The following is a 14,823-nucleotide window of genomic DNA, read 5'->3' as shown; positions in this document are numbered from 1 at the left end:
GAGATGTTCCCTCGTGAAATAGTTTCTTATAGCTATGGAAGGGGAACCACTTGATGCACCCCAACAGTACCAGAATTATCCAGCTGAAATGCCGAAGCTGTTGGATACTGGACTCTCTAAAAAAAATGAAATGTGTTCAGACCATACTTGCAAATTTGCAACAGATACGCCAGAGCAGTATGGCTGGATCAATCTCTGACTCTCTGTAGGCTATTAACACCCAACAAAACGAGGATTAAAAGGGATTTTTTTTTACTTCAAAAATCAAAATGTGACAGGCAGCTGTGAGGTCTTCCGAACCAGCATCTCAAGTTTCTTCCCCTTTTGCGTTTCTTTGAAAAATTCTGCCTATGAAAAAAAAATCGTATGTGTATGCCGGCCTCACCAATCATATCATCACAAGCAGCACAATTGTAAACAAACATATGCACACGACTTAACGACTGCGTCTGCGTGATACAAGCACATGATTATTGAATATTGATGGCGCGACACGTGTGGATATATTTCCAGGAGGAACACCCCAAATGGCTCCGGGACCGGGGCGGCAGGCTCACCTCACCCTCACCGGGCGTGTTTGCTGGTGCGGGCGCGGCACATCAATGGCGCGCGCGGGGTACGCCCCGCCCGTAAGGATTTGCCGGGGCGGCGTCGCGCGGGAGACGAGAGCGACGCGTGATCGGGAGTGTTGATGACGTCCGTCCTGCACGCACACGCACATGCCCATGCTCCTTCACCCGGCTAACAACTGCTGCTTGTTCTTTATGCGTGTCGTGCGGATGCGCCGGCTTCGCTGGCCTGGCCGGGAGGGGCTTAGCCAGTTTGTTGCCGCTAGCTATCAGAGAGAGGTGACATTGCAGACGCTGTATTATTGGCTCGTAACACCATGCCTCACCAAACTGCCAACTGCAACCGGTACGAGACTGGCCCCTGTGTTCCGCCCATGCGGCGAGGGAGCAGACTCGTGGTCATGGATGAGCAGCACAGCAGGGAGGCACGGGCTTACTGAAGCCTGAAGGTAAGGTAAAGCACCAAGCATGCCTGATGTTGGGGTTCTCCAGGACACCAACCAAACATCATTCCTGTACAAGAACAAAAGGGCACAGCGCAAGCTTTCGGTAGGAGGATCAATCCCTCTTTCCGTTCTTAAACCCGGCAAGTGCTATCGACCGGCGTGCGTTCATGCACGGCCATCATTCCTCGGCGCTAAACTAAACCTGCACTGGAGGAGAGAAAAAAAAATTATGCAACCGGGATTAAACAAGTTAACCGGCGGCCCCTCCTACATGAAGAGATCACATGGTGGGGCTGCCATCGAATCAATACCATTCAGCGGTTCAGCTCCACACCCCACACTGGCACTGCCTAAAGCGAGGGGAGGGCGCTAGGGTCATCCGCAAGGCTGTCATCTCAGAAAGCCCACGATTTCCTCGGAAGCTCAGCAGTATGGACGTTTCAGACCGAGCACGAAAATGGGCAACTATTTATGAGTCTTGCGGTCGTGTCACTTGACAACGGTTTCTTCCTCTCAAATGACTAGTCACTATATTCAGACTCAATTCAAAGGCTACTGACACACAAAAAAAGTTTCCGGTTATGGAGAAGGATGGGCAAACCTGTGCATGCAGATTTCCTTGAAGTTCTTCACTGGTTCCAGCTCCAGCTTGCACAGGATAATCTGTAATCTGCATTTATAAATTGTGCACGCCTAATCATTTGTTTATTTAGACAAAGATGGAGTATCGTATCTCCTGAGAGATTGCCTTGCACTTTCTGCCTTCAACAAAACATTGCCAACAAGTTTAAAGGACTTTTCAGTTCTTAAAAGTGAAAAAACTCTGCCCAGATGGTCCTAGGCTCACTTGCCATTTGCTAATGTTACCAAAACTCACATCGTTGGCGTTTAATGGCATCTTTCTGGGAGGGCTCAATGGGGAGGGATGGGGCTCAGTGGGTTGTAAAGGGGTGCCATGATCAGTACACTGCGCTTTAATTCTGTGCCCACCTCAATCAAAAGACTGTGCCTCTTTGGGTGAAAATTCCCTGTGATCATTCAGATCAGGAGTCCCCCACAAGAACATGTGTCATGTGAAGTTGCTGCTTGCTTCTAGGATATGTCCTACTCCATTACAAGGTGCCTTAGCAGCAGTGGTCCAAAATGATGGAAGAAATGCAGAGGGGATTGAGAAAACCTCCTTTGTTAGCCAAATCGACACCCATGCATTGATTCTTTTGTGCACTGTATCATTACACCAACAAATGTAATCTTTTTCTACTCACTTTTCTTGATAGGTTTCATCATTGTGCATAGCTGCCTACTGATACAGAAATTTGATCTTCATTTCATTATTCGACTTCATCATCATGTAACGCTTCAGGAATTTATTATGGTAGACATCCTTAAGAGAATCAAATGTGATGCGACCCATAAGACTACACTATCTCATTTGCACTAAACTACCAAACACAAGTCACAGTTCAGTTGACGGTTAAAATCCGTGATACACTCTAACAAGGAAACATCACAAATCATAAGTATTGGTAAAGATATGTCTGAAACCTCTATCATTACTACTATCCAACTTGATTGCCATTTCAGCTACTTGGTCATCTCTCATAGACAAGATGAGGGTAAGAACTATGGCAAATTTCAGTTAATTTGTCATCTCTCATAGACAAAATGAGGGTAAGAACTACAGCAATAATTAAGTTACAATGGGGCTGCCAAACCAAGCTGAGAGTCATCATGGGCCCAAAACAGGCAGGCAATAATGGCATATTAGCAAATTAGTTGTGCAGAGCATGTGATACTTGTTGTAGAGGTCACTACATGCTAAATGCATTTATACAAGAGAGCTGTTGTGACAAAGGTTTTTTTGACAAGGTGAATGTGAATACATGATTGAAGAACCACACAGAGAACTAAGAAAAACTAAACAAGATGCTTATTGTACATTTAGATTTTACCAGTACACAGCAACAACGCAGTAATCTGACTGTCTTTTCATTGGTCGTTAAACATGGAAAAGGGTATTTCAGGTTCAGGTACAACACCATAAGACGTGACCAAGTTCTATTATAGGCTATATTGTACAAATAGTGAAAGGAAACTTCTAGGTTTGATCTTGCATACAAGGAAGATTTTATTTCATCCTTATGTCAGACTAACAAAATAAGCACACAGGGAGGTTAGCAGATCACCTCTTCTGCAACAAACAGTTTAACTGATTGTAGATTGTTTCTCTCATCATATCCCTATTACCAGTATTTAAGGTGAAAATAGCCGCTCCAGGATGATTCCGCAACCTCGCAACTGCATTTTACAGGAAAGGTTTTCAATGAGAACTCCAGGGGCAAACCATGGTCAGAATCAGAACTTGCAACTAAATTTGAAGATAATTTTGGAATAGTATTTCAGTATGAGATCAATTAATTTATTGGCATAACATGTATAGTTGGCTGAATTAGCAAGCTCTAAATATGTGCATGAATGCAGCTTCCTTAAATACATAAATGAAATGACTGTTAAAGGCAACCAAGGAGATTGTATTTTATGCAAGACTTTGTACAACACAGCAACAACGTCGATCCGTAGCCTCTGCAAAGTTGCAAAACGGGATAACAAGGTACCTCCTGGAATGTCTTGGCCATTTCTAGGAATCGGCATGGTGGCCAGCACTGGTATATTGGATTCAATAACTCTCATTACAGCAGGGAAAAATGCTGAACTGAACAGCTCCATTTTACCCACTTCATCAATGATGAAGAGATCTGTTTCTTCCTTGATCTGACATTTCAACAAGGAATATGAAGTAAATTACCTTTTGCATCATAATCAATCAACAACAAACTTTTGAAACATTATCATGCATCAGCTAACTAACAAAGACCATATGAATGCAACCCTTGAGATTTCATAACTCAGAACTGCTTACCTGCAGCTCAGGTAATGCTAGTGATTCCAAAGATGCTACATCTACTTTGTATTTCCCAACAGTAGGCCCTCTAACAGACTCTGGGCTGCGAAAATAACAAAGATTTTGATAGTATGCGTGAACATATCTAAGTCAAAAGAATTTAACACCCATACATCAAAGTGGTTTTGAGGAAGTAAGCAATGGCAGATATGCAGCAGCGCAATGGTTGAAAATTATTAGATAGGCAAAGAGGAAACAAAAGGTGGACACTGTACTTCATTAAACTGTCACAATTTAAGTATCTGGGATATGTAAGATGGAAGTACGACAACAGGAACTGAAAAATTCCAAGTTCATCCAACAATTTGAAGTTTATGTGACATATAATACATGAGCATAGACTAGCTCAACTGGCCCAGATAATCTGTGTATTAGACAAGTTGTACCATTCTCCAACCATCAACAAAGATGGATTTAAGTCATTGGAGCAAGGCCATCACTTGGCATTGCTGCACTAGAAAGGGGCCTTCATTTAAAACTGAGCGCTGAATTTCGACTATAATTGCAGGTAAGCAATCTCAATATGTTAGGCTATTTGCTTGAATACAGAGAAATGCAGTAGCTCCTGATCTTCAAGGCTTGAACAATTAGTCCACTACTGCATAGTATCAGATAACTTCCATAGTAGTGACACATTCCAAAATTTCAGTTACCCAAATGCACAATGCTAAACAAATGAAAACAGAACAAGCATAATAGCAAGGTGATCCTGACCTGGAAACCTTTGGGTAATAATAAGGCTTCAAAAGACCCAAAAAAATGGTGGTATGCATCAGCATATCTAGGCTGACAGAATACCAAGCATACATCAACATGGTATTGCGACAATAAGCAATGACAGTCATGGGCAAAGAGGCAACAATAGGTCAGGACGGAAGTATGACAACAGGAACTGGAAAACTCTAAGTTCACCCGACAATGGAAAGTTTATGAACATAGAGTGTGTGCGTTTTAACCAAAAGGGACATATAGTACAAGTGGCATGAAAATCTTCAGGACACATGAGCATAGACTAGTACAAGTGGCCTGAAAAGCTATTAATGGAGAATATGAACCATTTACCAATCATCAGCAAAGATGGGTTCGAGTCATCCAAGCATGGCCATTACTTGCTGTTGTCTCTTTGAAAGGAGAACATCATTTAGAATTGGACAGTGATCTCAACTATAGTTGCAGGGAAGCAATCTCAAAAGATGTCAGTCTATTTGTCCACATCACAGCAATGCAATAGCTCCTGTCGTCCTTGATGGTTTGAGCAATTAGCCTACTATACCCAATAGCATCAGATAATTTCCATAGCACCGAGTATTGACACATTTCAAAATCCTAATTACACAAAATTTCCATACTACTGACACATTTCAAAATTCCAATTATCGAATGCACAGTGCTACACAAATGAAACCAGAAGAAGCATAATAGCAACGTGAGCCCGACCTGGAAACCTTGGATGAGGCGAGCGGTCCACTTCGGCCGTCGAGCGTGACAACCTCGAACCCTACCCTTTCGCCACTCTCCCTCACCTCGCCTGCAAACAGATAACACACAAAAGCTGGTGAAATTTCCGGTCGCCAACTGCGCAGTGGAACGAATCGGAGTTCGAGAGGGCTAGGTAAACGCAGTACGGGTATAGAAGCCACGAATGGTGAGGTTCGGGTGGGAGGCCCTGAGGGTTTCGAACACCCGCATGACCAGCGTCGTCTTCCCCACGCCCTGCGAGCACCAGAAGCCCAAGCCGTGAGGCGGCTGTTGGGGGAAGAAGAGGAGGGTTCTGTGGGAGGTTAGGGGATTACCGGCGGGCCAGTGACGAGGAGGCACCTCGACGGCGCGGCGGCCATGGGACCGGTGAGGCAGGCGGCGGCGGCGGGTGCGAACGGCGAGGCGGGAGGCGCCGCGCGTTCGAGTGATTTCTGTGATCCTACGCAACGCGGTGGGGAAGACGGAAATTACTGCCTTTACGCAACTACAGCGTGAAGGCGGAAGCTTGTCGTGTCGGCTTGATGGGCTGGATTTGAGCAAATGCCATGAATTTTAATGGGCCAGCCAGAACTCTTATTTTTGTTGTTTTCTCTAGAAGTTTATTATTGATTATATTTATGTGGAAAAAACAAAACAAAAATATTATTGAACCTAGAGGGCTAGAGCATATTTTTTTAATAAAAATATTGAACCTCATCACATGAATTTTGAAAAAATAGGTCTTCACCTCAAGCAAATCAAGAGCTAGGTGATCCGAGTTGAGGCATTGTAGTCCTTCCATTACCATAAGGATGCATCATGCAAGGATATTCAATCATGCCCGTTAACCCCTCGTTCCATGGGATATTCAATGAATCGATGGCAATTTCCCACACTCACAACCATGTAACATCCCATCTCGGGAAACCATGTGACCACCTCCTCCATGCTAAAACATAAACAGGGTATGAAAGGATTTTGCCAGAAGATGCTGCATGTTTGCTCTCATAAGTTAGACCATTCATCCATAAAACACGTAAGAAACTTGTATGTGAGATTCTTCCTTTTTTTTGTTTGAAGCCATATGCGAGACTTGTTAACACTAGCTGACTGTCACTTAGCTCAAAAGATGGATTAACCTTTTCAAAACGGTACGGTTGATTCCATGTAAGAATTGCGGGAAACGCAGCAGAAGGAAACTCCTCATCTGGCTGACAGTTGGGTCACACGGCCTCGAATTCCAACTAGAAAACAACCACCCACACCACCTGGGGGCACCCACCAATCGGATCCGCCCACGACATACACGCGCCCGGTCCCACCCCCCACCAAACGCGCCCGCGGCCGGCCGATCCGAACCCAATAACACGGGGAGCTTTATCCTCTCTCGCTTCCATGTGGGGCCACATATAGCCTGCCCCACGGGTCGTGACACGGCGGGCCCCGCAAGAGCCGAGCCGCCCGACGCAAACCGAAAGGCCCCAGGAAAAAATACCAAACGCACGCAAAGCCACACGCACCCCGACCTGTTCCCAGGCCATCACACCATCACCACCTCCCTCCCCCGTCCGCGCCTCGCCGCCGCCGCCGCTGCCGCCGTCGCCGTTGCGGCCTGCCGGCCTGCGATGGAGAAGACCCGCAAGCCTCCTCCTCCTCCTCCCCCGCCTCCGCCCCCCGCAGAAACGCCATCCCCGCAGCGGCGGCGCAAGAAGAAGGGCCGCCCCTCCCTCCTCGACCTCCAACGCCGCAGCCTCCGCCTCCAGGCCCAAAACCCTAGCCCCGCCCCCTCACCCTCCCGCCGGGACCCCAACCCCTCTGATGACGATGATGACGGGGTAGGGAGCGGGCGGCGGCGGCAGAAACGCCTCAAGAGCGTCCTCTCCGGCGTCGTCAAGGTCGGGTGTCTCCCTCTCTCGCGCCAATTTTTCGAAAATTCCGGGGTTTGGGGACCTCCCCGAGAGGGTTTTGGCCGCGGGACACGAGGCGATGCGGAGCCGTAGTGGTTGGATCTGCGGCCTCGGGATTTTTTTTTGGGGGGGTTTTGTGGTACGGCTCGCCTCCGTGGTGGGGAATCTAGCGGGGATCAGTGGAGCTCCGATAGTGGCGGTTTGGGATTTTTGCTTCTTGGAGGGCGTTGCTTTTTTCGGCGGGTTTCGAATTCTTTTTGGGGCCTCTGGAGTCCGGCCAGTCTAGGGATCTTGACCATCGTCAGCGCTTTAATCCTTTCCTTTGAAGGGAACAGTAAGCGGATCTGACAAGTTTTGACGCATTTGACCTCCTTTTTCTCCTATTGATGGGTTGCAAGCACTGTCCGGACTGCGAGAGGCAGAAAAAAGTCGTCGCTTTCACAGCGGAGCTTGCTGCAACACTAGATTTTTGCTGCAATCCCCACTACATGATGGGATAGTGACGCTTTTAAGCGGAAATCGTCATGCAACAATGTTTTTGTTTTGGTGGATTTCTGTTCTGATTGTGTTTCTGTTTCGGTTCTTTGATGCTTCAGGAGGAGCCGGGGGAAGGAAAGAAGGACGCAGCGAAAGCGACAGGGAAAGGTAAGACTTGGAGGGAAGCAAAGCATTAGCGTTGAAGTGGTTCAGGGATTTGAATTTTTCGTTGGTTAACGTTTCTTGCGTTTGTGGGAGCAGGGGTTGCTGCGTTGGATGGCGGCGGGCCCACGGGGACGCCCCTCCCAGACAAAAAGTTGCTGCTCTTCATCCTCGATAGGCTCCAGAAGTGAGTGCCCTGGCCCCATCCTGATGTAATTCTCGTCCAATAAGCGTTGCTTCGGTTATGGGTGCTTATCTGTCTACCTTGCACTGCTCTCAGGAAGGATACTTATGGAGTTTTCTCAGAGCCTGTCGACCCGGAGGAGGTGAGTCATGGAGCTGTAGTTCTGTTGTGTTTTCAGATGGGAGCTCGGATGCTAACACCGGCATTTTATTTGTGGCTGCAGCTTCCAGATTACCATGAGATTATTGAGCATCCGATGGACTTCTCAACAATCCGTGAGAAGCTGTTGAATGACTCGTATTCTAACTTGGAGCAGTTTGAGGTATCTGTGTGATTGTTTCTTTTACTGGTTCCTTCTATTGTAGGTTGTGTACTTGTGTTGATGTCTATGTTTTGTGTTACCAGCTTTCATGTGAATCTTTTATTTAACTGGTGTTTGATACAACCTGCTCCGCTGTACTGCTGTATTTTGTTGTCCAGTTCACTGGTTTAACAATGTCTCTATTGTTTTCTTGTATCATAAATGTACCTTTGTTCTTTCCAATTTAATCTTGTGTATAGTGAACTAATGTTTAGTTGATATAGTTGCACCCTTTCTAGCTTTCATTAATCCCTTGTGAGGAACTAGATACTGCCTTTTGGTATTGTTAATAGAATGTGCTAGTTGTTTGCTTTCTGCACTATGATGCACTGGACAAGAAATTCTTGAGTAACATGCACTACGTTATATCTCTATGTACATTTTCTATAGTTCTTGCTGTTTTTTACCGGGCATCAAAGCGGGCTCATACCATATGAGTTAATGTCCTTAATGAAAGGTACTTTTTGGATTGGCATGTTGAAACTTCATGGGTTGTGATATAATGATTGTCTTCAACAGTTCTGAGTGAAAAAGAATTCCAGTGAACTAAATGATTTTGACCTATTTGGCTATTCCAAATCCAATACAGTATTGATTCATTAAACTCCAGCTTAGTTTATACTGTCTGATTATAGTAGTCATTCGTGAATAATCAGTTGGACCTACGTGGTTACGAGCTGTATTCATTGCTCAGAGTTATGTTTTATTCTAACATAGGTTGGATGCCTAGACTGCTAAAGTGAAGTTTCACTGGAATAATTAGTCCAGATACTTTAATTAATGAATAAAATCCCAGAACTGATTGCTTATAAACCAGCTACTTTAATAAAAAAATGTCAGTAGCTCAAGAGCTTTTCTAATCCAGAGTGGCACTGTGCTTCTTGCGTATACTTGCTTTATATACATTACTGATATCTGGGCTTCAGCAGATATTTAAATATTTGCTCTTTGTAACTGCCAAGTTCATCTATTGACACCGGGTTGCACTGAATGGTGTGTTGCTGCTTTGTTGAATTCCATTTTCTAAACGCAGAAGCAGAATATATGATGCATGTTGTAGTTTTTTTGTTTCTTTGAGAATACCAAGTGCACTGGCCACTGGGTGTTCCCTTGTATTTTAAAATTGTTTAAAATTGGCATGTTTAATTTCCCACAGAAACACTGGGAAAATTTCCTGCATATATATGTTAAACATAATATTGAGTAATTCATTGCACACTTTGTAGCAAATCAAATCATAATGGCGTAATACTTGTGCTTCAGTAACACGGATTTTCCTTTTGACATCTTATGTTTTTTCTGTTTTTGCAGGATGATGTATTTCTACTTACATCAAATGCAATGTCTTACAATTCAGCTGACACAATCTACTTCCGGCAGGTAATTTTTATACTATACTGAAGTGCATGTGCTGGTTGTTATTGTAATATAACCGATCTTGTCGCTTGCACTTCTATATTTTGTGGATCATGTATGTTTTTTTGGTAGTTCTGTTGTTCAGAATATATGTTGAGCATGAAAATTGTTCTGGCTTTTCCTTCTGTTTTGCGGGACTGACATGCGAATTTTTATGTATGTTTGCATAAACAGTGTGCACCTTTTGTTTTCTTACTGTAATTGTTTTTTTTACATACTAACTTGGCAACTGCTTTTTAACTCTTGGGTATTTAAGTCACCTGATTTCTCCCGATGCTAATAATATAAGTATACGAATTGTACATCAAGTTGGGGTGTGTTCCTTGGCATGTCTTCTCCAGCTACATACTTTACCATTACAGAAGACACGCACCATATATTTGTTGCAATGCAAAAATATACTGATAGATCGACATATATAGTCAGCTCAGTTCCTTTTCCCTTAAATGTTTCTGTATCGTGGACAAGTTGGCAATACTTTATCTTCTAGCCATCTATACTTACCTGAAATATTCAATAATCTCCTAGGCACGATCTATTGAAGCTCTTGCCAAAAAGGATTTTGAAAACTTGAGGCAACCTAGCGATGAAGAAGAAGAACCCAAGCCACCAGCTCGAAGAGGCAGGCCACCAAAGAATCCCAAGATGGAGGATGATGTCTCACCAGATCTATCCAATGTAAAAACAAATAAACCTGAAGACAATGCCGATACAATAAGAAAAAGATCGACGGGAGACAGAACTCGAAATACAAGTACCCCATTGAAAGATCCATCCGCTTTTCACAGTATGTTTGGTTCCTTTAGTGCAAAAAGAACAGATAAAATCGGTGATTATTCTGGTTAGTTCTTCTACTTATAAGTGCTCATATGTTCTGTATGTTGCTAAACTTTTGATTTACAAACATGAGTTCTGTAAATCTTCTAGGTTCATCCAAGTGGGGGAAGAAACCCCCTAGTTTAGATGACGACCGCCGGAGTACATATGATCAGCATTACTCACGTAATATCTCTCTGTTTGCTGCCTTCGATGATGAGAGGAAACTACTGGTTCCAGTAAGCACATCCTGACCAGATACAGTTTAGAAGAATTCACAGATTTGATTATAGGCTGACTTATAAACCCTGCTAACTTAACTGTTCTTGATCATTGAAACTTACTGCTTTAACAATCTATGCTGACTGGTACTTGCTATGCTAATATTTCTAGTTTATTTGATTGTTTCCTTCTTATTGTCTGAACCAGGTAGGGGTTCAGCAGCAACATGCATATGCTAGGAGCTTGGCCCGCTTTGCAGGAAAATTGGGCCCAGTTGGCTGGGATATAGCAGCAAATCGTATCAGAAGAGCACTACCCCCTGGGACAAATTTTGGCCCAGGATGGGTTGTAGATGGTGAGCCACCTCAAAACTCTCAGTGTCCTCTTGTTGTCGCATCGACCAATCCCTCCTCTGAGGACACTGCTCCACCCAACATGCCATCCAAGACTGATGTGCTCCATCACAAGTCTGGACTGTCTTCAAATGGTGATGTTACTGGTGAGGCTCTAACTAGAACTCAAACAGTAGCTTCTACATCAGCAAGCTTTGATAAGAGCTCTGAAATTACCAGTAAAGTAATGAAGCATGAGAATGGAGTTAACAAGTCGTGTGGCGGTACGGATAGTACTGGAACAGCGCCTCCATTACAGCAGCACAGCCACAATCGAGAAATCCACTCTAATATCAATGGCTTCACTGCTATGTCAAACGCCATGAGTCAATATGGTGGGCAAGGGTTATTTGGATCAGGCATTCCTATGACACATGCTCAAGTCCTTGGGATGTTTTCTGCAATGAATGGCAAAGCCAACGGCTATATCCATGGCCACCAACTAACTGCTGATAGTCTTAAAACAGCACAGAATGGAGATGTTGGGAGGGCAACAGTCAACCCTGTGCAAGGTGCAGGTCAGGATCCAAAGAACGCGAATGATAATAATTCAGCTCACCCAAGCTTAAATGCTGGTGTCCAGTCATCAGGTTCCCCGCCTAGGGGGAAGTTAGCAAATCCGAAGCATCCTGATCTGGCTTTGCAGCTATGAGCACAGCATAGTCATTGACTTAGTTTGCCTTAGTAATGTGATCTCTGACGCAGAGGCATGAGTTGGATCCTGCTTCTCCGGGCCCAATGCTGAATCATCTGATAGACGATAGACATTTACAACTCACTAAGTGGAGCACCAGAAGCGATGAAGAGGTAACAAAAGATTTGATTTATCGTCAGAGAATAACACAAACGGTGGTGGTTGTGGGAAGCGGAGCAGCTAGGCCCTCCATTTAATCATTTGACCCCAGTGAATTGTTGTAAAAGGGTAGGGTAGTTTGTACAGATTCTAATCCTATTGGAGATGATAATGTTTGGTGATGAGGCGGCGCCTGTTGTCCAATTTGTAACATTATAGTAGAAGAGGAAGTATACAAGCGAAAGGCAGTGAATAATTGTGCCTTTTCCCTGGGAGGATCCATTCCATTTCCAATTGTACGAGTGGCCGATTGTGTCAGGATTTTTTCCAGTGGAGTATTTTTTTTCCCGGTCGAGCGACCCCGGTCAAAGCTTGCCTGAGCGTGACCCTGGTGGCTGGTGCTGTGCTAACATTTGTTCATGTTGATGTTGTTCTGACTTTGGGCCCAGTATGCTTGTTGGTCCTTTTAGGTTTTACTCTGGATATGTTGTTCGACCAGATTCGACATTTTGATGTCATTTTTTACCGCATAATAAGCTAGTGGTTACCTTGTGCAGGTCATGAAATGTGGCTGACTGCCGCAAATCTGTTACGTGAAATCTGTTGCGTGTGTTACCGATACCGGGCCAAGGCGATTCGATGCAGGCAGTTGCCATGGCAGGCCGACACCCGGAGCCAATGGTGCGCGGCAGGGAGCCGTGACGGCACGTGAAGGCTCGACGTGAATGCGTGGACGCCCAAAGCCCTGAGCGGGCGCGCCCATCTCTATCCGTGTCCCCCTCCCCTCCTCAACTCAACACAACTGAAAGCCTGAACGCCATCATGTCCCGGGCTCTCGCCATGCATGCCATTCATTGTGTGCTTGTGGCCATGGATGATGATGGATGAGCGAGCGAGTCATCGACACCCATTACTGGGCTGCCCAGGCCCGGCCGTTCCTTTACTCCCCCACAGTGACGCCCCCCCCCTGCGCTGCAGCCTTCCAGTACCACGGCGACGCGCCATGAAAATGAAATGCGAGCTCGCATCGCATCGCACCAGGCCACCAGCCATTCGGATCCTGTACGGCGCACTCACCGCGGAACACGCTGTCACGTTCATGTACCCGTGTCACGGAACTGCACACCACTGAAACCAATTACTGCATGCTAGCTAGTAGCTAGTAGTAGTACTTTCACTCTGCGAGCTTGTCAGGGTGGACGCTGCTGCTGCGTTGCGGCGGTCACCGCGGCACGTGACGCAGGCCGTGCACGCACGCTGCTCTTGTTAACTTTTTTCTCTTTTTTGGTTCTGTTTGCCCCGAGCAACACTTGTTGTTTGCCGATTAGCGTAGGCAATCATCGTCCCGGGAAATCTGGCCTCGTGAGGCCGTGATTGCTGATTGGGTGGCTTGCGATCAAAGCAACGCTGCCTCTGATCGGCAGTGAGTGGCTCGCACTTCACAGAGAATTGCTTGTCTCGGGTTAGGTGAGGTTACTGATCATCTGCTACTACTGCACCCCGTTTAATTTAATTTGTTGCGTGATGACACGAGCAAGCCGCACGCCCTCCCTCGCTAACGAGACCGTACCTCTCGTATCTAGGAACCTAGGACATGCATCATGCACGCAAGTGGCTGACTCAGAACTGACAATTGCACCGTGAATTCATCAAGCACGACGTGATGTCATTGACTTGCCACGGCCGTCGAGCTTTGGTGCTTTGCTGTAGTCAAGAAAAAAGAAGTCTCAACACTTTGGTGCTTTTCTGATCGACACTGAAAAAGGGCCCTAAAAGTCCAGGGACCGCATCAGTAGTCTATGGAAGCTACTGCGTATCATATGCCACCACTAGCACTAGTCTTGCAGCACTGCGTATCATACTCGCCACATGTGCATAGCCTTTCAGCGCCGGATGGGACACACATGCAGGTGCCGATGACGCATCTGCCCTGCCGCCGAGCGCAACTAACCATGCTGTCTTACTCCTCGTTCCTTCGGCTGCATTCGACGCCCCGTGCACTGCATCTTGAGCTGCTTGCCTGCTTGCCTGCTAGTGTCCGCCAACCGGGCTCGCAATGTTTGTTCGCTTCCTTTGTCCACACACCATGCATACACCCTCAACCACCACCAAACTGAGAGACAAACTCTTGTCGCCAAAAAAACTGATGCCTATACAACTAATAGATTGCTCTCAGATTGATGAAATTGTGTATGTTTATTTGCAGATGGATCTGCAAGCCGGCCGGCCGGCCATACGAATTTTCAGCCGCTCTCGCAACAAATTCCATCATCCAGTTCAGCAATACTCCAATCACCATGCTTGGCCCTGCCAGTGACCACTGCCAATCATCAGGCCGCGATTCTGATTTTTTTTTTGAAAAAAAAGCTCTCTCAAAAAGGCTCCATTAATACCTCGAATTAAGACAGAACTGGCCGTACCACTACCGCCGCTGGTCCCGAATTCCGACGCAATCATGGGAGGGAGGAGGAGAAGAGAGCAGCTGAGAGCAGAGAGGAGGAGGAGGAGGAGAGTACTGTGACTGTGACCACTCCGACTGTCTGCAAACTTTTCCTGGAGCAGCAGGCACACTGCCCTCGCCTGCCTCTTCGTCCCTCCCCACCTCCATCATGCTCGCGCCTGCCCCTGCCCGCCATCCCATGGCGCAGATGCAGCTGC

General features: G+C 45.9%; 2 protein-coding genes across 2 annotated transcripts; one reads left to right on the top strand and one right to left on the bottom strand.

Annotated features, from left to right (window-relative positions):
• Positions 1–2,923: 2,923 nt before the first annotated feature.
• On the bottom strand, positions 2,924–5,895 carry LOC112872668 (nucleoside-triphosphatase THEP1). Its single transcript, XM_025935742.1, has 6 exons — positions 5,771–5,895; positions 5,603–5,690; positions 5,415–5,505; positions 3,936–4,020; positions 3,631–3,787; positions 2,924–3,313 (listed from the first exon to the last, which is right to left on the bottom strand). Exons 1-6 carry the CDS (start codon positions 5,813–5,815, stop codon positions 3,198–3,200), a joined length of 582 nt encoding a protein of 193 aa, XP_025791527.1. The 5' UTR covers positions 5,816–5,895; the 3' UTR covers positions 2,924–3,197.
• Positions 5,896–6,921: 1,026 nt separating this feature from the next.
• LOC112875401 (bromodomain-containing protein DDB_G0270170-like) lies at positions 6,922–12,495 on the top strand. Its single transcript, XM_025939241.1, has 9 exons — positions 6,922–7,330; positions 7,939–7,987; positions 8,081–8,168; positions 8,262–8,307; positions 8,389–8,487; positions 9,838–9,906; positions 10,471–10,783; positions 10,870–10,997; positions 11,188–12,495. Exons 1-9 carry the CDS (start codon positions 7,061–7,063, stop codon positions 12,022–12,024), a joined length of 1,899 nt encoding a protein of 632 aa, XP_025795026.1. The 5' UTR covers positions 6,922–7,060; the 3' UTR covers positions 12,025–12,495.
• The last annotated feature ends 2,328 nt before the right edge of the window (positions 12,496–14,823 follow it).

Source organism: Panicum hallii, chromosome 9 (assembly GCF_002211085.1).
Source record: "Panicum hallii strain FIL2 chromosome 9, PHallii_v3.1, whole genome shotgun sequence".
In the NCBI taxonomy this organism is placed as follows: domain Eukaryota; kingdom Viridiplantae; phylum Streptophyta; class Magnoliopsida; order Poales; family Poaceae; genus Panicum; species Panicum hallii.
The sequence above is the reverse complement of the archived record's forward strand: the minus strand, read 5'-3'. Positions and strand labels throughout refer to the sequence as shown.

What these genes read in the sequence shown, in the direction of transcription:
- LOC112872668 (XM_025935742.1), bottom strand. Translation starts at nt 5,815, where the DNA reads ATGGCCGCCGCGCCGTCGAGGTGCCTCCTCGTCACTGGCCCGCCG. An exon ending in TAGCATTACCTGAGCTGCAG is followed by an intron (nt 3,788 to 3,935) that starts GTAAGCAGTTCT and finishes TTGAAATGTCAG; the next exon opens with ATCAAGGAAGAAACAGATCT. An exon ending in TGGCCAAGACATTCCAGGAG is followed by an intron (nt 3,314 to 3,630) that starts GTACCTTGTTAT and finishes TGTAAAATGCAG; the next exon opens with TTGCGAGGTTGCGGAATCAT.
- LOC112875401 (XM_025939241.1), top strand. Translation starts at nt 7,061, where the DNA reads ATGGAGAAGACCCGCAAGCCTCCTCCTCCTCCTCCCCCGCCTCCGCCC. An exon ending in CTAACTTGGAGCAGTTTGAG is followed by an intron (nt 8,488 to 9,837) that starts GTATCTGTGTGA and finishes CTGTTTTTGCAG; the next exon opens with GATGATGTATTTCTACTTAC. An exon ending in ACACAATCTACTTCCGGCAG is followed by an intron (nt 9,907 to 10,470) that starts GTAATTTTTATA and finishes ATAATCTCCTAG; the next exon opens with GCACGATCTATTGAAGCTCT.